Consider the following 20766-nt stretch of genomic DNA (forward strand, 5'->3'; position numbering starts at 1 on the left):
ACTGATGATACAAGAATTTAAGGTTTTGGGCAAGAGACCCGATGGGATAAGAGAAGGAACTTTTTTTACGCAGTATTAATAACTTGAAACTCGCTGCCTTTGAAGGTAGGAGAAGCACAGACAATGAATAATTTCAAAAGAAAACTGGATAGGCACTTGAGGGAAACACACTTGGAGGGCTATAGGGACAGAGTGGGGGAATGGGACTGACTAGATTGCTCTAGCGAGCTGGCATGGATTTGATGGACTGAATGGCCTCCCTCTGTGCTGTAATGACTCTGACTTTATAACTTAGCATCTAAAATGGCCAAGTGAGCCGCACTATCAGCAGCTCAAGGCGGCAGCCCACCATCACCTTCCCAGGGCAAATAATGATGAGCAATATATGGCAGCCTTTCAGATTGGTCCTACATCTTTAGAATGTTTTTTTCAAAAGCTGGTGATGATCCCAGCCTTCAGGGCTGCAGCTAAACTAACCAACTGCTCAGCACATGATCTTCCTTAGAGCCCATCAACTTATGCTAGTGAAGGACTGAAGATGAAGAAAAATGAACATTTCAGGCATGTGTGTTACTGGAAACCAGGGTATAAAAAAAGGTTCCAGACATTGTGTCAACTCTTTTAATCAATGAAACAAGTAAAGCTGAACAAGACTTTTTTTTAAATTTGCAGAAATCGCAGGGATTCACTTCCCTGCATTAGGAGAATAATCATGTAGCAGGGGTATTAGAAAGTAATTTTTTTTTGCAAGGCTTTCTTTTAAATTACCAGGTATTTGAACCGCATGTTGATTGGATTATTAAACACTGAAGTTCTTGCATTTCTGGGTTGTCAGATGTTGGGTCTGAGTCACTGGTAAATGCATTGAAAGCTTGTTGGATTGTGGACTCATATTTTATTGGGTGAGTGACTGTAGATTTTATGACAGGCTTTTAAATTACCAGCTGTGGGGCTTTTAGCCACAAAGCACTCCAGAATGAGACAGGTCCCTGTTTGCTTTTCTTTCCACTATGCAATTTGCTTTTGTCGCAGTAACCCCTTCTTCATTCCTTGATGAATCTTGGAGTCCAATTTCCCTGTTAAACACAAAACATATAACAGATCAAACAAGAAGTACAATATACAAAAACAAAATGTTTCATATGCTAAAATCTGAAATAAAATCTACGGAGAGAGAAAAAGGATCACCGTTTCAAGTTGCTGGTTATGGTTGACGTGCACCACAGAATTTTCACTTTATTTTGCAAACACAAAGGACTGCTCATAATATTCCAAGAAACAGGCTAATGTTTTTCCTGATATTTAATTGAGGTTACATGTAGGCATTGAAGATGACAATTATCTCCAAGGCTCATTTATATGCTTCAAACATACCAACAATCGGGGCTATTTTTTATTCATTCATGGGATGTGGGCGTCGCTGGCTGGGCCAGCATTTATTGCCCATCCCTAATTGCCCTTGAGAAGGTGCTGGCGAGCTGCCTTGTTGAACCGCTACAGACCCTGTGGTGTAGGTATGCCCACAGTGCTATTAGGGAGGGAGTTCCAGGATTTTAACCCAGCGACAGTGAAGGAACGGCGATATATTTCCAAGTCAGGATGGTGAGTGACTTTTGAACAGCTTGCCGAGATGGGACCGTACAATTTGCTCATTAAGTTATTTAGGATTGCTATTCTTACTTGAGTGCAAATAACTATGGTTAAGAAATGGTTTCTGCATTCCATCAAATTGGCTCTGCAGCATCAAAATCTCCTTTTTCCTTCATTACTATTAATTACAATTTCCAGGGCACTATTTCGAAGAACAGGGGAGTTAGTTTCAGTGTCCTAGTCAATATTCATCCTTTAATAAACATCACTAAACTTATTGCTGTGTGCAAATTGGCTTCTGTATTTCTTACACCATTACAGTAGCTACACTTCAAAAGTCCTTCATTGGTTATAAAGTGCTTTGGAATGTCCTAAGATTGTGAAGGACAAGTTGAAGTGCATGGAGTGACATTTGTGTTTTTCTCCCTTTATTCTTTATTATCTTTTTTGCTGATCTCAAGACAGAGTTGTGCAGAAACTTGTGTGTCGTGAGGCAACTTTCATAGCATTGGAATCCTTACTCTCCTTAAGACACACGACACACAACTATTAGAACTGACCTGCACAAAGACATGATGTGGCCAATCCCCCTTTGATGGTCCTTGTTGGGTGGAATCATACACTCATTAAGAATGGTATTCCATACTTGTCAGCCAATCAACATGGTTTCAAGCATTCTGTGACTCTGCTTATTGCTTACATCTGCAGCAGAATCCTTAAAACAGTTTTCTCCTTGACTTGTTAACATAAAGAATGATTATTAGCTCAAAGAGGTTTTACCCCCTACACTTTCCTGAGTTCCAACATGTATACATTCCAGGCGTTTAATAGATCCTCGCCTTGCCAGGGGGATTGGGGAGAGTGGGGTTAAATATGTACATAAATCAATCTGGTGTAGAGTAGCAGCCAGAAGCAAAGATGCTTCATCAGCGTGCAAATAAGTAACTGGGGAAAGGGAAGGTGAGGAAGGAAATTAATACTACATTGAAACAAAATTCTATTTCAGAGCTAATGAAAACTGACATCCAGTACCTATCCATAAGAACAATCCTCTTTGGATAGCCAATTTGCTGGCTTTGATCTCTGGTTTCAAATGCAATGTTACAATTTTACCCAGTGAGTGACTCAGCATCCTAAAAAAACATTAGTGCTGAGCACTTCCAGCTAGTTTAGTGAAACACAGAACATTTCTTCATTTGCATTATTGCACAAACAGGTTGTGAAATCTTGTGTATTTTTGCACTTATCATGCACACACATGGATAAACAACTCTATTTTGGTATGTGTACACAGTGGAGTTCCCAATGATTAATAGCTTTTGAAAGGGGCTCGAAGGCTACACAACACACAAGCAGCAGGACTATATATTTTTTCTCCTTTGAGGGGTGAAATCTAATGACACATCCACAATCAAACAGCAAAACGACGTTTCAAGAGAGTGCTGATTTTTGTAAAGGTGTTGAATTTCTGCATCAATTAGCAGGACATTTCCTGAAGTTAGTGGTACAAATTGAGAACACGGTAAATTGGCAGGATTCCAAGGAGAGTACTAGGAAAATGCATCAGTTCTTTTCCTGACAAAAAAAAATTCTTGCCAGAAAGAGGTTTCAACTGCAGAATCTTCAGTCTATTTTTCTCTTCAACACACACCCCCCACCCCCCCGGCAAATCCTGCACTTTCAACCATTTGTCAATTAACACCTCTCAGAGCATAGCCTTGTTACACAGCGATTACAACATTTCTCCAGTGGCAACAGGGAAAAGATCAACAACCCCAAAGAGTATTGTATCAGCTTTGGCATCTCTAGGAACCATGATCTTTGGTGAATGTACAAGAGAAATAAACCATACAGTCAGTTCCTGTAAAATCCACAGCTTGTTTAGCATAGAATTGGAGTCACCAATCACGAGCTGTCATTTTATAAGGCCTATAGTAGAAAGGAAATGATTTTTTTTTAGGGGGAATGTAATTGAAAAATTTCGTTGAGCTGAATTTTACATTCCCTCGCCCAGCAGGTTTGTTGGTGGAGGGTAACCATAAAATTCTTTTCCACTGGGCTCCCACCCGCCCCAACCCCTCTAATTTTACAATGGGATGGGTGAGGCCTAGCCTGGTTTGCCTTTGCATAAATTCAGGCCCTTAAGTGGTCATTTAACAACCATTTCCCGCCCAGCCTCAATTTTCAGGCTGGCGGGGGGAGTTCAGGGGCAGGGAGGAACCCGAAAAGTGACCCTGCGCAGGCCTTAGGTGGGAGGATGGGGAAGAAGTGCCTCCATCAACAGCCTCCTTTCAACATTGGGGTCTCTCCTACAAGGTTGCCCTCCCGCTCCACCGCAGGTGCATCTTTCCCCCCTGGCCTCTCCACCAACACCCCTACCTCCCTCTGCCCACCCCCTGGGCCTCATCTCCTCTCCCTTCCCTCCAAACTTACCCGGTCCTGGACTCCCAGGACATAGAATCTGGGGGCTGCTTGCACTGGCACTGCTGGGACTATAGAGCTGCCAGCCAATCAAATTGGCCACTAGATCTCTGAGACAGCACTTCCTCCCCATTGAGGGGCAGAAGTCCCGCTTCCAGCTAATGAGTGCTTGTGGGAGCATTAAATAGCTGCAGGGTAGACAGTACTGGCGGTGAGGCGTTCACCGCCAACTCCTCAGTTAGCAGGAAGGGAAATCCCGCCATCCTAAAAAATCCTGCCCCTTGTGGTAATTTATTTGGGGGTGGGCACGAGGGGAAAACAAGAAAGACTTGCATTTATCTAGTGCCTTTCAAGACCACAGGACATTCCAAAGCACTTCATAGCTATTGAAGAACTTTTGAAGTATAGTCACTGTTGTTACGTAGGAAATGAGTCAGTTAATTTGGGCACAGCAAACTCCTAGAAACACTATTGAGGTAACGACCAGACTATAGCCAGACTTGCTCTTCTCTGAAATAGTGCCATGGGAACTTTTTTATTCATCTGACTGAGCGGGCAGGAGCTTGGTTTAATGTCCAGTGTGAAAGACGGCATCTCCAACAGAGTGGCACTCCCTCAGTCCTGCACTGGAATGTCAGCCTTGATTTTTGTGCTCAAGCCGTGGAGCGAGACTTGAACTAACAACCTTCTGACTCAGAGGAAAAATGTCACCAACTGAACTATAGCAGACACATGAGCATAGTTTTGAAGCAGCAGCTTCAGAGAACATCATATGTGAGATAATTCTAGAATTTGTATATCTACAATAAAAGGTGGAACCTAGGAATAAAAACTCATAACTAGCCAACAGAGCCAAATGCCCATGCATGACTTTAATGTTACAACCCATAATTACACGTTTACAATCCCCAGGTCCCTGAAGTACAGGACTCGTTTATGTTCTGCACATTTTTGATAAATTACATCCATACTAATCACTATACAATTCAAAACCATCAGAAATTTACTAGCTACTTGCAAATTAATCAATCAGCACAAGGTCTATTGCTTTCTTCTGGGTGCCTATTTTAGTATTCTGTGGAAAACAAAGTATGCAGTACGAGTTGCAGATAATCTTAGTGAGGTTTGACAAAGCAGTGACCTCAACGGCTTAGTTGACAATTATAAACCACACGAGCTTTGTCTTTTCCTGATAAAATTATAGCTCAGCCCATCACTCCTATGTATCCACTTCACTATACATTTGCATGCAGATACAGGAAACATATCAACTATCATCACCAAAAATTAATTGGCCACTTATCTCGTTCACTTGTTGCAACAATTGGCTGCTGCATTTGCCGTCCGAAGTGACTATTTCAAAGGTAATCTGTTGGTTGTGAAACACGTACACCTCGCGAGTGACGAGACCTCCATAAATGCAACTTATTTTTCTTGTTACAAGGCAATTACAAACAAGGTTCATTTGTCTAGTCTATGATGCTATGTTATATCCAATAGTCTCTTTCTCTAATTTCCTCTGTCCCCAGTACTCTACCTGGGAGTCAATTCTATTCCTGGATTCCTATGTCTTCTTCAATTTCTTCACAAAAAAAATGAGGATTTATACTGCACCTTTCATGACCTCAGGATGTCCCATAAGCACTTTAAAACCAATGAAGTTCCCCTCCAAGCCACTCACCATCTTGACTTGGAAATATAATCACTGTTCCTTCACCGTCGCTGGGTCAAAATCCTGGAACCCAGTCCCTAAAAGCACTGTGGGTGGACTACACCATATGGAACGCAATGGTTCAAGAAGGCAGCTCACCACCACCTTCACAAGGACAACTAGAGATGGGCAATAAATGCTGGCCCAGCCAGTGACGCCCACATCCCATAAATTAATAAAAAAAAGGGAGTGCTTTGAAATGCAGTCACTGCTTTTAGGATTTGACTATTGCATTCATGGATTGCTTCTGTCGCCCACTTTTCCTTTCCATGTGCAGTACTTCACATTCTTCAGTGTTAAATTATATGTCCTCTTTTACCACCCACTTACATATTTTGTTTAATTAATTCCAGAAATTTCAGGGCTACTCCCTCCAGTTCCACGTCCCCTCCTAGTCTGGCACCATTTGCAAACTTGATCACTTTGTACTGCGTTCAAGCCCCAACCATTGAAATAAATTAGCAGAGTGAGTGCTTTCAATATTAATTAGGCAGGTGTAAAGTCATTTAATACTGCCTTTAGGGAACGGTAGCTGCCTTTGGGATGTTCGACCTCTTAAATGAAAACATTGGGGGTCAAGAGCAGCTGTTAAGGGGAAATCATAGAGAGTTTTCATGGAAGTCAGCTCTACAATGAACTCCAAAACCATTTAAAGTAAACATGCATGGAAAAGCTATTATCTCAGTGCATATTCATCAGCTCTTGTGAAGGTCACTGTACACTTCCAGATCCTGTTGCATGCGGAATAGTTTTCACCAAGCATTGAGCTCCAGCAACTAAATCAGTTGGACTTCTGTGCAAACAAGACTTCTTGTTTCAGATTATTTTTGGTTTGCTTTTGGTTGCAGTCAGGACAGATTCCCATAAAAAAGACTTGCATTTATATTGCATTCTTTACAACCTCTGGATATCCCAAAATCACTGATGTAAAGTAGGAAAGACAGAAGCTAATTTGCGCACAGCAAGCCCCCACAAAAAAACAATACGGTAATAAGGACATAAGAAATAGGGGCAGGAATAGGCCATTCGGCCCTTCCAAGCCCACATCGCCATTCAATAAGGTCAGAACTGATCATCTACCTCAGATCCACCTTAATGACCAGATAATCTGTTTTCGTGATATTGATCGAGATAAATATTGGCCAGAAGCCCAGGGGTAACTCCACTGCTCTTATTTAAATAGTACCACAGGATCTTTTATGTCTCAGACTCTTGAGCCTAAAAATCCAAGCTGACACTTCAGTATTGGAAATTCAGGTGGTGGGGGGCTCCCCTTTATTTGGGTATTTCCAAGCTATAAGTGACTTCATCATCTTCTGTGGGTCCTCTTATGACTGAAGAGTCTGATTCAGGATTGGCATGGACATCCTCAGAACTGGCAGATCATGTTGTTGGTGCGCGGGGGAACTTCTGCAGCGGTGCCACCTCTGGTCTTACTTTGAGGTCGCTGGATGTTGCGAGTATGACATGGGTGGTGTTAAGAAGCCTTTTAAATGCAATTGGATAATTCCTTGCGATTCAGGCTCAAGTGTGTTGTCCAACTTAGTTTATTATTCAGACACCTATAGTATAATAGCTATCATTTACAATAGATTCAGACAACCCGGTTTCTTGAAAACCCAAGGTGATCAAACTTGCTGTCTGTAGACGTTGGATTTCTGATTGTCCCATAAGTTTGCCCTTAGAGGGACTGGTCCTTGACATTTTGTATACCCTTTCTTTGAGAGTTATGAATGTATACCGAAGCGAGCTCCTTCTTGCCCAACCTCCAGGCTTAACATAATGGCTGTCTTGATGGTTGAACTGGTCAGTAGTTAATATTACAAAGGGAACAGGCTGACCTAGACAATTTCAAATAGTTAAGTGATCCTGCTTGGGTATTTCCATTGTTTTGGCTAATAACCGATTCTCACACCTGATGTGGGATGTAGCCAACACGCCTGCTCTAGTTTTTACTTCTATTGTTCTCACCAAAACTGATGTTAACACAAAATTCAAATTCTGATAATCACATTGAGATGCGATTAACTATAGGACTTTGGCAAATTCTAACAATGGTCCTTGAAGCATAATGAATCAAATTTCAGTGCTTTCCTCCAACTGGGCCAGTTGGTTGCAGTGTTTTCCCAAGAGAAGCAGTCTGCAAAGCAGAAGTTTGTAAGGGTCTTTTTTTAGGTTTTCTGTGTATCATTTGTACTGACTGCCTTGATGCCTTCAGAAGATACCTGAAACCGAAGAGCGGTCTGCCTTATCTGAAGGCCTCAGCTGAAAAATAGCACCTGACACTGAAGCACCTGCCTGGAATTTTTGCACTCATGACTCCAGAGCAGGGCTTGAACACACAACCTTCTGACACAGGAGTGAGTGTGCTATCCGCACAGCCAGAGCCAGCTCCTTCAATTTCTTCTGGCAAACAAAAGCAAATTGTGTTTAAGTTGGCTTCTGACAGCTTTATGATGCTTCAGGAGCAGTAAAGCAGAAAGTTCAGTTGGCCAGTCTGATAATGATCAACATGACAGGCCAGAGTTATCCCACTGAAGCAACTGCACGTAGCAAATAACTCACATGGAAAATAAGCAAACAAAAAATAATCTGAAACAAAGAGTCTTGTTTGAACAGAAGTGCAACTGACTTAGTTCTAGCTAAATTGCTAATACCACTCTTTTCTGTGGAATTGCCAAAAATCTCAAAATTGAAGCCATCATTCCTCACAATAACCATGAATATCAGGGCAGTTATGCAGAGTGACTGGAGAAGCTGAAACTGTTCTCCTTATAGAAGAGGTGGGGAGATTTAATAGAGGTGTTCAAATTATCAAAGGGTTTTGATGGAGTCAATAGGCAGAACCTGCTCCCATAGTAATGAGAGGACACAAAGATAAGGTAATTAGCAAAAGAACTGAGTGGGGTAGCCAGGGGACGAAGAGGAATTTTTTTAATACCGTGAGTTATAATGTGGAATGCACTACCTAAAAGGAGATGGAATTAAATTCAATACTAACTTTCAACAAGCAATTTTATGTACACCCCAAAGGAAAGATTTGCAGAGCAATGGGGGAAGAATAGGAAGGTGGGATAATTAGAAAGCTTTTTAGAAAGAACCAGCAAAGGCAGAATGGACCAAAGGATCTTTCTCAATGATTTTCAATTTGACTTGCAAACTGCTTGCTTTATCCTCCATGTAGTAAAGGTCAATAATTTCCTCCACTCAGTGCTGTGCCCAGTTGCTTAAGGTAAGTTCCAAAGTGCTTTGCAATAGTGCCTCGTTCATTGGTACAATTTTAAGTGGCAAAGTTACAATTGTTTAAAAGTTATACCATCCTGTTCTGCTGAACTATAACTTTTGTTTGTAACCTTTAGTAGGTTCGGCAATACCAATGCCCCTGTTCAAAAAGGGAGGGAGACAAAAACAAGGACATATAGGCCAGTCAGCCTAACATGTGTCTTTAGGAAGATGGTAGAGTCCATTATTAAGGAAGAAATATGACATTTAGAAAAGCTTTTGTAATCAAACAGAGTCAACATGGTTTTGAGAAAGGGATATCATGTTTGACAAATTTGCTAGGGTTCTTTGAGGATATAACAAGCAGAGTTGATAAAGGGGAGCTGGTAGATGTAGTGTATTTGGATTTCCAGAAGGCATTCGATAAGGTGCCAGACAGAAGTTACTGCACAAGACAGCAGCTCACGGTATTGGGGGTAACGTATGAGCATGGATTGAGGAATGGTTAACACACAGAAGACAGAGTCGGGATTAATTGGTCTTTTTCAGTTTGGAAAGATGTAACTAATGGAGTGCCACAAGGATCAGTTCTAGGGCCTCAATTATTTACTATCTATATTAATGACTTGGGGGAGGGGACAGAGTGTAATGTGTCCAAATTTGCTGACAATACAAAAATAGCTGGGAGGGCTTGTTGTGATGAGGACATAAGGAATCTGCAAGAGGATATAGATAGGTTGAGTGAGTGGGCAAAAACTTGGTGGATGGAGTTTAATGTAGGAAAGTGTGAGGTCATGCAAAAATCAGAAGGCAGACTATTATTTAAATGGAGAGAGACTCCAAAAAAGTGCAGCACAGAGGGATCTGGGTGTTCTTGTGCACGAAGCACAAAAGGTTAGCATGCAGGTGCAGCAAGTAATTAAGAAGGCAAATGGAATTTTGGCCTGTATTGCTAGGGGATTGGAGTTTAAAAATAGGGAAGCCTTGTTACAACTGTACAGGGTGTTGGTGAGGCCATACCTGGAGTACTGTGTACAGTTTTGGTCCCCACATTTAAGAAAGGATATACTGGCATTGGAGGCAGTTCAAAGAGATTCACTAGGCTGATTTCTGGGATGAAGGGGTTGACTTATCAAGAACAGCTAAACAGGTTAGGCCTTTATTCATTAGATTTTAGAAGAATGAGGGGTGATCTTATTGAAACGTACAAGATTCTGAGGGGGCTTGACAGGGTAGATATTGAGATGATGTTTCCACTAGTGGGAGAATCTCAAACTAAAAGACATAGTTACAGAATAAGGGGACACTCATTTAAAACTGAGATGTGAAGGAATTTCTTCCCTCAGAGTAGTGAATGTCTGGAATTCTCTACCCAGAGAGTTGTGGAGGCTAGATCACTGAAAGTATTTAAAAAGGAGGTAGATAGATTTTTGAAATATCAGAGAGTTGAGGGTTATGAGGAGTTAGCATGAAAGAGGAGTTGAGGCCTGGGTCAGATCAGCCATGATCTTATTGAATGGCAGGGAAAGCTCAAAGGGCTGAATGGCTTACTCCTGCTCCTATTTCTTCTGTTCTTATGAAGCAATGCATGAAGCACCAGTGCACTGGCCTGGTCACAAAATCAAGACAACAACTCTTTAAACTAAGGGCCCTGTCCCAAGTGGTTCTACATTTTGTCAAACTCAAAGGAAATGGCACTTTATAATTTTGGTGAAATTGTCCAGGCAATTGACTTTAAATGCAACAGCATCACATTTTAGGGTTACTGAATTGGCTGAAGATTACAAACAAATTCACTATAATGCTGCTTGTTTATTTCATTCTAAAGTTCCTCCGAATATTGCTGGAAGTATGAATTTTTTTCTCTGTATTCGTAAGCCTCTGTAACAGTAGTCAGTGGTTTAAAACTGTCAAACTCATCTGTGACATACTGACAAGCTATGTCACTAGACCAGCTAACACTTCTGTTTTTATACATGAATGACACCCAAAGTCTATGTCATTCCAGCTGCTTATATGCAAATCTGTAGACATGATAATTTTCAACTCCATGCACTCTATCAAAAATTAGGGATTCCTCTCCTGTATTTATGACTGGTGCAATTCAAATTTAAAATAGAGAGTAAACAATTGTGCATGTTAATGAGCAATAGCAATCCACAAATGAAACATCCTAACTTCCAATCTAATTATTCTATTAAAGAAAGGACTTTACAAGGCTATTACGAGAACCTCAGATGAGATAGACCTGATCTGTCAGGGATCAAATAGTCGTTGTGAATGAGGCATTAGTTGTCCGGACAGAGATGAGAAATGTTAACTCATAATCCAACAAACACAACTCTTCCAGTTAAGGGAGAGGCTACATTCTCTCATACATTTGATTTCTCACATTGTAACAAATTTATAGATCACTAAATTAGAAGAAAACGCTACACAGGTCTGATCTTGGGTGATCCAGTGTATTACAGGCAATTTATCTAGGGAATTCCAGGGGATCTAATCCAGGTTTAAAGGAAACCCAGATTAACAGATTAGAAAATTGGCAAACCCTCAAGTGCAAATTTTTACAACCTGGTTCAGGGAAGCACAGGGAAGTGAAAGTGTGGGGCTGAGTAAAGAGAGTTTATTCATACTGTAAATAACCATGTTATACTAGAACTGGGAGTGTCCATAAAAGGGAAAGTGCTCCATTTTCCAGTGTTAAATCAAAAATTAGCAACAAAACAATTAAATAAAAGAGCATTTTGATCCTATAAACCTCTTCTCTGGAGACAAAGTTCTCTTGAAAATTGAGTCTTACATGATGGCCCCCAAGGATAAGCACTGTGTGCCTAAGTGTGAGTGCAGCAAAGGGGACAGGTGCAAGTGCAGCACCACTCAGTTTTTGATCTGCAGTGCCACTTGGCTGGAGAAGCAGCGGTGTGGGCGCCGGGTGGAGGACAGCAACTACTGGTGGAGCTGGGGGCTGCCATGTTTCCTCACTATAGCAAGCTGATCTGGGGGGACAGAGGAAGAAAGTAAAGATACAAATAGAAATGGAGTAAATGTACCCAAGTACACCACAGAAAAGACTTTTTAAAAACATGAATTGTGATGTTAATGAGACTTAAATTTGTAGCTGCTGGTTCCAGCTACATTGGGCACATGTCAGCAAATGCCTCCTATTTATATCTTGCTTTTCCTTTGGTAATGTAACAACTTCTCTCTTTTTTTACAGCATTTTTGTCTCTTCGACATTCACAGAGCCGGGGGAGAAGCTAACTCTCTTTTTGAACCTGTTACCATAGAGAGTGTAAGATGGCTAACCTCACAAACCTCCTCCCACCCCCACTCTCTCCTTCATGAAGAAATGCCGAGCATGGGAGCTGGGTCATGACTTCCCCAAAGCTGTGATTAGCAAATGTCTTGTTGTGTGAGGAAGTGGGGAATGGTTAGCATCAATCCTACCAATGCATGGGGCTAACATTTCATTTCCCACATGCCACACCACTTCAGCATCCTCCATATGTACAGACTTGTATTCAAGTGTATCACCAAAGTCAGAACAGCTCAAGCAGAATTATGTTCTTGTGCTTACAAAGCATAATCATGACAACACATGGAATTTTAAAAATAAACAAGATGTGTGAAAGGATCCATTTGTGCTCTATTATAATTCTAAGCAATCAGTCACACATCAGTAAGTCAGATCTGTTGGGGAAGACAGGAATGCTGACATTCTGTGAATGAAGTCGCATGACTGATTCTTGGAATTAGTTTTGTTTAATGCTCCTGAGTGCAGTAAGATTGTAAAAAAGCCAAGGTTCCTCAGGTGAAGTTAGGCTGTAATAAAAACAGTGCAATTCATTTCAACGGCAACGTTGGTAGCCATGGGTTGCAAGGTAACAGAGGGAGAATGGAGTGAGGTTTGGAAGACCTCAACAACCACCACACAGTAAATGCAGCAGGGTCAGCTTCTACCATGTGCCCCAAAGCAGACATTCTGAACAGCGTTGTAGTATGCCACTAAGGTCATGACCAGCTGTTGTCTGCCAATCTTCCCCGACCTTGTCCTTGGCAAACAGGAAGCTCTTTCTGTCTGCTGACCACATTCATTGTTTAGCAACAATATTTTTCCTTGCTATGGCAAACACAAACTCCCTTCTGTGACAAACCTTTGTCAGGTTACCAATTTTTAAAAAAAAAACAAAAACAGAATTACCTGGAAAAACTCAGCAGGTCTGGCAGCATCGGCGAAGAAGAAAAGAGTTGACGTTTCGAGTCCTTATGACCCTTCGACAGAACTTGAGTTCGAGTCCAAGAAAGAGTTGAAATATAAGCTGGTTTAAGGTGTGTGTGTGTGTGTGTGTGTGTGTGTGTTTGTGTGTGTTGGGGGGGGGGGGGGGGGGGGGGCGGCGGAGAGAGAGAGAGAGAGAGGGAGAGAGAGGTGGAGTGGGGTGTGGTTGTAGGGACAAACAAGCAGTGGTAGAAGCAGATCATCAAAAGATGTCAACAACAATAGTACAAAAGAACACATAGGTGTTCTTTTGTACTATTGTTGTTGACATCTTTTGATGATCTGCTTCTATCACTGCTTGTTTGTCCCTACAACCACACCCCACTCCACCTCTCTCTCTCTCTCTCTCCGCCCCCCCCCCCCCCCACACACACCTTAAACCAACTTATATTTCAACTCTTTCTTGGACTCGAACTCGAGTTCTGTCGAAGGGTCATGAGGACTCAAAACATCAACTCTTTTCTTCTCCGCCAATGCTGCCAGACCTGCTGAGTTTTTCCAGGTAATTCTGTTTTTGGTTTTTTTTTTGGATTTCCAGCATCCGCAGTTTTTTTGTTTTTACCAATTTTTTTTGTTTAGCTCAGAATATTTGGTCCAAATGTGCAGTGCAGCTTTGACAAGCAACACCACAGGTTGGAAGGATGTAGATTCACATTCAAATTACACTACATATGAAGATCCCTGATCTTAACCACAGCACTGTCAGGAAACATGACACATCTTCACAGGAGGGTCGGAGATCAGGCAAGGGCAGGGGTGCACAGTAGGGAAGCAGAGGGGGTTAGATAAACTTGGTTGATGCTGCATACCACGGAGTAGTTAATCTTTGAACAGCAACACTGGCAAGCAGCAGGTCACTCAACTCCTCATGGATGCTGCATAGCCTCCATGAGGAGTTGAGTGACCTGCCTAAGCACAGGAATGTAGCAATAGGAGGAAGCCATTCAGCCCCTCATGCTGAGCCCATCATTCAATTAGATCACAGCCAAAGTGTATCTCAACACCAAACATCCACCTTGAGTATCCTTGCCTAACAAAAATCTATCAATCTTCTTTTTCAAATTTTCAATTGATCCCCAGACTCAATAGCTTTTGGGGTTTTTTTTGGGGAGGGGAGGCGGTGGTGAGAAAAGACTCTTCCAGACATCCACTACCTTGAAGAAGTGTTTGATTAATGTTCCTGAGCGCAGTGGGTTCATAAAAAAGCCAAGGTTCTCAGATAAAGTTAGGCTGTAAGAGCTCTGAAGAACAGTCATAGGGACTCGAAACGTTAACCCCATTTCTCTCTCCATAGATTCTACCAGATGCGCTGAGTTTTTCCAGCATTTTCTGTTTTTATTTTGGATTTCCAGCATCCGCAGTATTTTGCTTTTATCTTGAAAAAGTGTCTCCTGACATCACCCCTGAATTGTAAGGCTGAGCCCCTTATTCTGGTCTCACCCTACCAGGGAAGAGAGTTTCTTGCCATCTACCCTATTAACTCCTATAATCATCTTAAACAACTCAATTAAATCACCCCTTAATCTTATAAAATAAACAAAATACAAGCCCTGTCTAAGCAACCTGTCCTCATTGATGCACTGCAGCAACTCACCAAGGCTCCTTCAACAGCACCTTCCAAATCCGCAACCTCTACCACCTAGAAGGACAAGGGCAGCTGTTGCATGGGAACTCCACCCCACCACTTGCAAGTTTCCCTTGTGTTGAACCAGAGGGCCAGAATAATTGTGCTGAACCAGAGGGCCAGAATAATTGTGTTGAACCAGAGGGCCAGAATAATTGCGTTGAACCAGATGGCCAGAATAATTGTGTTGAACCAGAGGGCCAGAATGTTGCCTTGACACCACAGCCTGAGACCCTGGCCACACAGTGGAGACAAGTGTTGATCTCAGTCTCAAATGCCCAAATATGGCTGTATGTTATTTGTTCCGGTGGCACCTACTCCCGATCTGCACTGCAGCAATTCCACTCTCTAGAGCGCATGGGCTGGGCTTGGAGGGGGTTATTACAGGCAGCTTTCTTGCCTGGAAAAAGTCAAGCAGACAGAAAATGTATTTTCAAAGCAAGTTTCAGTGCTACATACTCTCCCTAGCAGCTTACATAAACATCAATTATCACGTCGTAAAAAGGGGCACCTGGCAGTCATTGGCATTGAATGACCGAGCACAGCAGCTGCTCTTAATATCGAACTCACAAAGCAGCCCGCCAGCATGCTCTAATTACATGCTGCCCTGCCTCTCTCAGAGACATGGGGGTTGTTGATTACTGACCCTCTGCGCAGGCCCAACCCATTACGAGTGGATTCGCTGGAGAGGTTTGATGTCAAGTGCACAAATGCTGTGTTTTATATTCGCAATGCCGGATCTGATCTCTTACAGCTCACTTCACTGCATCAGCAAAGAGGCGGTTTTACATTAGCACGCAATTAGTGGTTGGCCCATTACCACTTTCATAAAGCTCTAACTGCAATCATGAAGGAACCTTTCCCTTCCCGCCCCCAAAGAAAACGTCCTTTGTAGAATAAAATCCACACACAGAAAGGAGATATATGCAAATCCCTGACACCATGCAAGTAAATCTTCCTCAAGATGTGATTTGTTTTGGATTCCATCAGCATTCAAACAACCCACTCTGGCTCTGTTCCAGTCTGAGTCTACGCACCTTTGCGTTGTCATGCCAACCATGGGAAATATAGTTCCCCATATTTACATCTCAAATAAAAGACTGGCATAATTAAAAGGACAAATGCAAATCTTTCTCGTGGCATACTTTCCATCAGAAGAGACAGTTATTTCTTCCGAAATGTCTGTCAATTTTTTTTTTGCTCTCTAAAGCAGCAGTCTGCTGATTATGCAGCAATGTGTTAAGCTGTCCAAATAGAAAATCATCTCAGTAACCCTGCACTCAATTCAAAATGGCCATACAACCTCTGCTAAAAATACATTCTGTGCTGCCTTTCCAATCGAGCTGGTGCCCTCAGGCCATGTCCATCTGTGGATGAGAGTGTGGAAGCCAAGCCTGCACTCCACTTACATGTAAGAAACTTGCATAGGCAAATTCCCAATACAACGTAAGCAAATTTCTACCAAGTTTGTGCTTTACAAAAGCCCTTTTCATACAACCACCCGATTGACAATGGCTGCAGTGTCACATAAAATACTATTGAGTCCCGGTTTTTGGGTCGTATACAAAGCAGAAGGCACTTGTCTCTCTGGGTCTTTCCTCCCACCAGTCTTAGCGAATTGGGCAAATTGGTGCTGAGGCCGACTGTACGAATCATGCAAGTTTGGAACGTGCAGCTTTAAAACAGTGGAGCAGTAAATTAAAGGCTGCTAACAATACAGTTGTAACGTTCTTGTCACTCCCGACTGCAGGAGAGAGAACTTGCATTTAGCAATGAGACCGCTGAATGCTAATGCAGATAATGCTTTGAGAAAAAAGAACTTGCATTTAGGTAGCACCTTTCAATTCCTCAGAATATTTCAAAAGGGTTTCAGTGCTGCCATTGTTGTACTGTACTGAAACATGACAACCAATTTCCACAAAGCTAGCTCCCACAAACAGCAATGAAAATATTTGTTGAAGGCTTACTATTGACCAGGGCGCCAGTGAGCAATCTCCTGCTCCTTTTTGAAATAAGGCCACAGGATATTTTAGGTTAACCTGAGAGGGGAGACAGGGCCTCAGTTTAAAGTCTCATCAATACAACAATGCAGAATTCTCTCAGTAATGCACTTGAGTATCAGTTTAGACTATGCACACAAGTCTCTGCAGCTGGACTTGAACCAACATCATTGTGACTCAGAAGCAAGAATGCTACCACTAAGCCATGACTGAGTGCAGAAGTAGCACAAAGTTGGCTCGGATCCTGAACTCTCTCAACAGTAACAACTGAACAGTTTAGAGTAATGCCCAGTAACTGCAAACATTTCACTTGGAAAGTCATTTAAATTGATCTCATCCTTCGCTTATACTATTAACACCTGTATTTTGACAAAGAGCAATATGAGTCAGGTTACACTGTCCCTTTGCACTCCTTCAGCTGAAGTGACCTTCAATTTGGGATTAAATAGGACATCAAGGCCGCATACCTTGACCTGTGAGTCTTGCACAACCGGTTCAGCCTGAACAAGTAGCTCAGGAGTAAAAACAAAAAAACTGCGGATGCTGGAAATCCAAAACAAAAACAGAATTACCTGGAAAAACTCAGCAGGTCTGGCAGCATCGACGGAGAAGAAAAGAGTTGACGTTTCGAGTCCTCATGACCCTTCGACAGAACTTGAGTTCGAGTCCAAGAAAGAGTTGAAATATAAGAAAATATTTGAAATATTTCAGCTCTTTCTTGGATTCGAACTCAAGTTCTGTCAAAGGGTCATGAGGACTCGAAACGTCAACTCTTTTCTTCTCCGCCGATGCTGCCAGACCTGCTGAGTTTTTCCAGGTAATTCTGTTTTTGTTTTAAGTAGCTCAGGAGAGCAGATGGAGTCAGGGACGAGGCTACAATCCTTTTGGCAGGAGCAGATTAATGATGTGTTTGCTCTAATATCAACTAGAGGAAGTCCTAGCTCAGTCATGACAGCTTACAAAATCATGCCAGTTGTACATATTTGAGTGGGTTAAGTACTGGCCTTTCATCTGTGTGACCTGGGTTGAAATGCAGCCCATAATAACTGAATGAGAGTTATCACTCTCCATTTTTAAGGACAATGCAAATTGAGTTTGGGCAGTTTCAACAGAATTCCTTGTGGCCACACAACACAAAACGGCCCCTAATTCAGCACCATTGACAAAGAGGCTATAGGATAGCTGGTGTTGCAAATGGAAAATGCTAAAATGGCATAAACAGGGAAATGTTCTTCTGAGGTTGAGTTTCATTGGGCAGATTAAAGGGAACTTTACCATGCATCAAACAAAAGCTGTACTTGATCTGGGAATTCCTGCAGCTGATTTCTGTAATTCTGTAAATTCAGACATTGTTAAAGCACAGAACGAGGCCATTCAGCCCATCATGTCTGTGTCAGCTCTCTGTAGGTGCAATTTACCTAGTGCTACTTCAATACCTTCTCCCTGTAGCTCTGCACATTCTTCCTTTTCAGATAACAATCAAATTCCCCCTTTTGGGGAATGCCTCAATTGAACCGACCTCTACCACACTGTCAGACATTGCATTCCAGGTCCTGACCATTCGCTAAATGAAGAAATTTTTTCCCATGTCACCATTGCTTCTTTTGCCGAATACCTTGAATCTGTGCCCTATTTTTCTTGATCCTTCCAACATTGGGAACGCGTTTTCACTATCTACTCTGTCCAGATCTTTCATGATTTTGAGCACCTCTAACAAATCTCCTCTCAACCTTCTCTTCTCCAACGGAAACAGTTCCAACTTCTCCAATCTATCTACCTCATCCCTGGGACCATTCTTGTGCATATCTTTTACACTCTCTCTAATGCCTTCACATCCTTCCTAAAGTATGGTGCCCAAATCTGGACGCAGTTGAGGTCGAACCAGTGTTCTATACAAGTTTAACATAACTTCTTTGCTTTTGAACTCAATGCCCCTATTAATAAAGCCTAGGATACTGTATATTTTATAAACCACACTCTTAACCTGTTTTGCTACCTTCAATGATTTATGCACATACAAACCCAGATACCTCTGCTCCTGCACCTCCTTTAGAATTGTACCCTTTATATTGTGTCTCTATTATTCCTACCAAAATGAATTACTTCACAATTCTCTGCATTAAATTTCATCTGCCACTTGTCCACCCATTCCACCAATTTGACTATGTCCTTTTGAAGATCTACAAAATCGTCCTCCTCAGTTCACAATTCTCCCAAGTTTTGTATCATCTGCAAATTTTGAAATTGTGTCCTGTACACCAAGTTCTAGGTCATTAATATGCATCAGGAAGAGCAAGGGTCCCAACACTGACCCCTGAGGAACTCCACTACAAACCTTCCTTCAGTTTGAAAAATATCATTAACTACTACTGTTTCCTGTCAGTCTATTTCATAACCATGTTGCTACTGTCCACAAGTCTGTTTTGTGGCACTTTATCAAAATGCCCTATGCAAGTCCATGTACATCACATCAACATCATTACCCTCATCAACCTTCTGTTATCTCATCGAAAAACTGCAGCAAGTTAGTTAAACATGATTAGCCCTTAACAACTCTGTGCTGGTTTTCCTTAATTAATCCGCATTTGCCCAAGAGGCTATTAATTTTATCCGAAATTATTTTTTCTCGAAGCTTTCCCATCACCGGAGGTTAAACTGGCTGACTTGTAGTTGCTGGGCTAATCTTTGCACCCTTTCTTGAATAAGGGTGTAACATTCGCAATTCTCCAGTCCTCAGGCACCATCCGAGTCTAAGGAAGACTGGAAAATTATGGACAGTGTCACTGCAATTTCCACTTCTGCTTTCCTCAGTTTCCTTGGATGCATCCCTGCTGGTCCTGCTGCCCTATCAATCCTAAATACAGACTACCTAATACCTCCTCCTTGTCAAACTTAAATAATCCAAAGATATAAAAACAAAATACTGCGGATGCTGGAAATCCAAAACAAAAACAGAATTACCTGGAAAAACTCAGCAGGTCTGGCAGCATCGGCGGAGAAGAAAAGAGTTGACATTTCGAGTCCTCATGACCCTTCAACAGAACTAGAGTTCTGCTAGTTCTGTTGAAGGGTCATGAGGACTCGAAACGTCAACTCTTTTCTTCTCCGCCGATGCTGCCAGACCTGCTGAGTTTTTCCAGAGTTGACATTTCGAGTCCTCATGACCCTTCAACAGAACTAGGGTTCTGCTAGTTCTGTTGAAGGGTCATGAGGACTCGAAACGTCAACTCTTTTCTTCTCCGCCGATGCTGCCAGACCTGCTGAGTTTTTCCAGGTAATTCTGTTTTTGTTTTAAATAATTCAACTTGTCTGAATTATCTCTCTTTCACCATGACCTAGGTAGCATCTTGTTCCCTGGTAAAGGCAGATGCAAAGTATTCATTTAATACTTCAGACATGCCCCCAGCCTCCATGCATATCTCCCCTTTTTGGTCTGTAACTGGCCCCACTCCTCCTTTTACTGTTTAAATCCTTATAGAAGACGTTTGGATTCCTTTTTATATTAGACACTAGTCTCTTTTCATACTCTCTCTTTGCTTCCACACTTGCCCTATGAACCTTCTACATTCAGCCTGGTTAAAAGCAAAATACTGCGGATGCTGGAAATCTGAAACAAAAACAGAAAATGCTGGAAAAACTCAGCAGGTCGAACAGCATCTGTGGAGAGAGAAAAAAGCAGAGTTAACGTTTCGAGTATTTATGAATCTTCTTCACAGCTCTGAAGAGTCATAAGGACTCAAAACGTTAACTCCGTTTTTTTCTCTCTCCACAAACGCCGTTAGACCTGCTGGGTTTTTTCTATCATTTTCTGTTTTTGTTACATTCAGCCTGGTTCTTGGTTGTATTATCACCTGACGTCAGTCAGAAGCATACTTTTCTTCTTTGTCTTAATCTCTATCTCTTTTGTCATCCAGGGAGC

The 20766-nt window shown here is 41.9% G+C and overlaps 1 protein-coding gene across 1 annotated transcript in view; it reads right to left on the bottom strand.

Moving 5' to 3' along the window:
- Nucleotides 1-607: 607 nt before the first annotated feature.
- Nucleotides 608-20766, bottom strand: part of trip4 (thyroid hormone receptor interactor 4) — a 133037-nt gene continuing 112878 nt past the window's right edge. Inside the window, exon 14 of the mRNA XM_041178649.1 lies at nt 608-1076. Within this exon, the coding sequence (XP_041034583.1) occupies nt 1009-1076 (68 nt within the window). The 3' untranslated portion in view covers nt 608-1008. The remainder of the gene's footprint in view (nt 1077-20766) is intronic.

The sequence above is a fragment of the Carcharodon carcharias genome, chromosome 32 (genome assembly GCF_017639515.1).
Source record: "Carcharodon carcharias isolate sCarCar2 chromosome 32, sCarCar2.pri, whole genome shotgun sequence".
In the NCBI taxonomy this organism is placed as follows: domain Eukaryota; kingdom Metazoa; phylum Chordata; class Chondrichthyes; order Lamniformes; family Lamnidae; genus Carcharodon; species Carcharodon carcharias.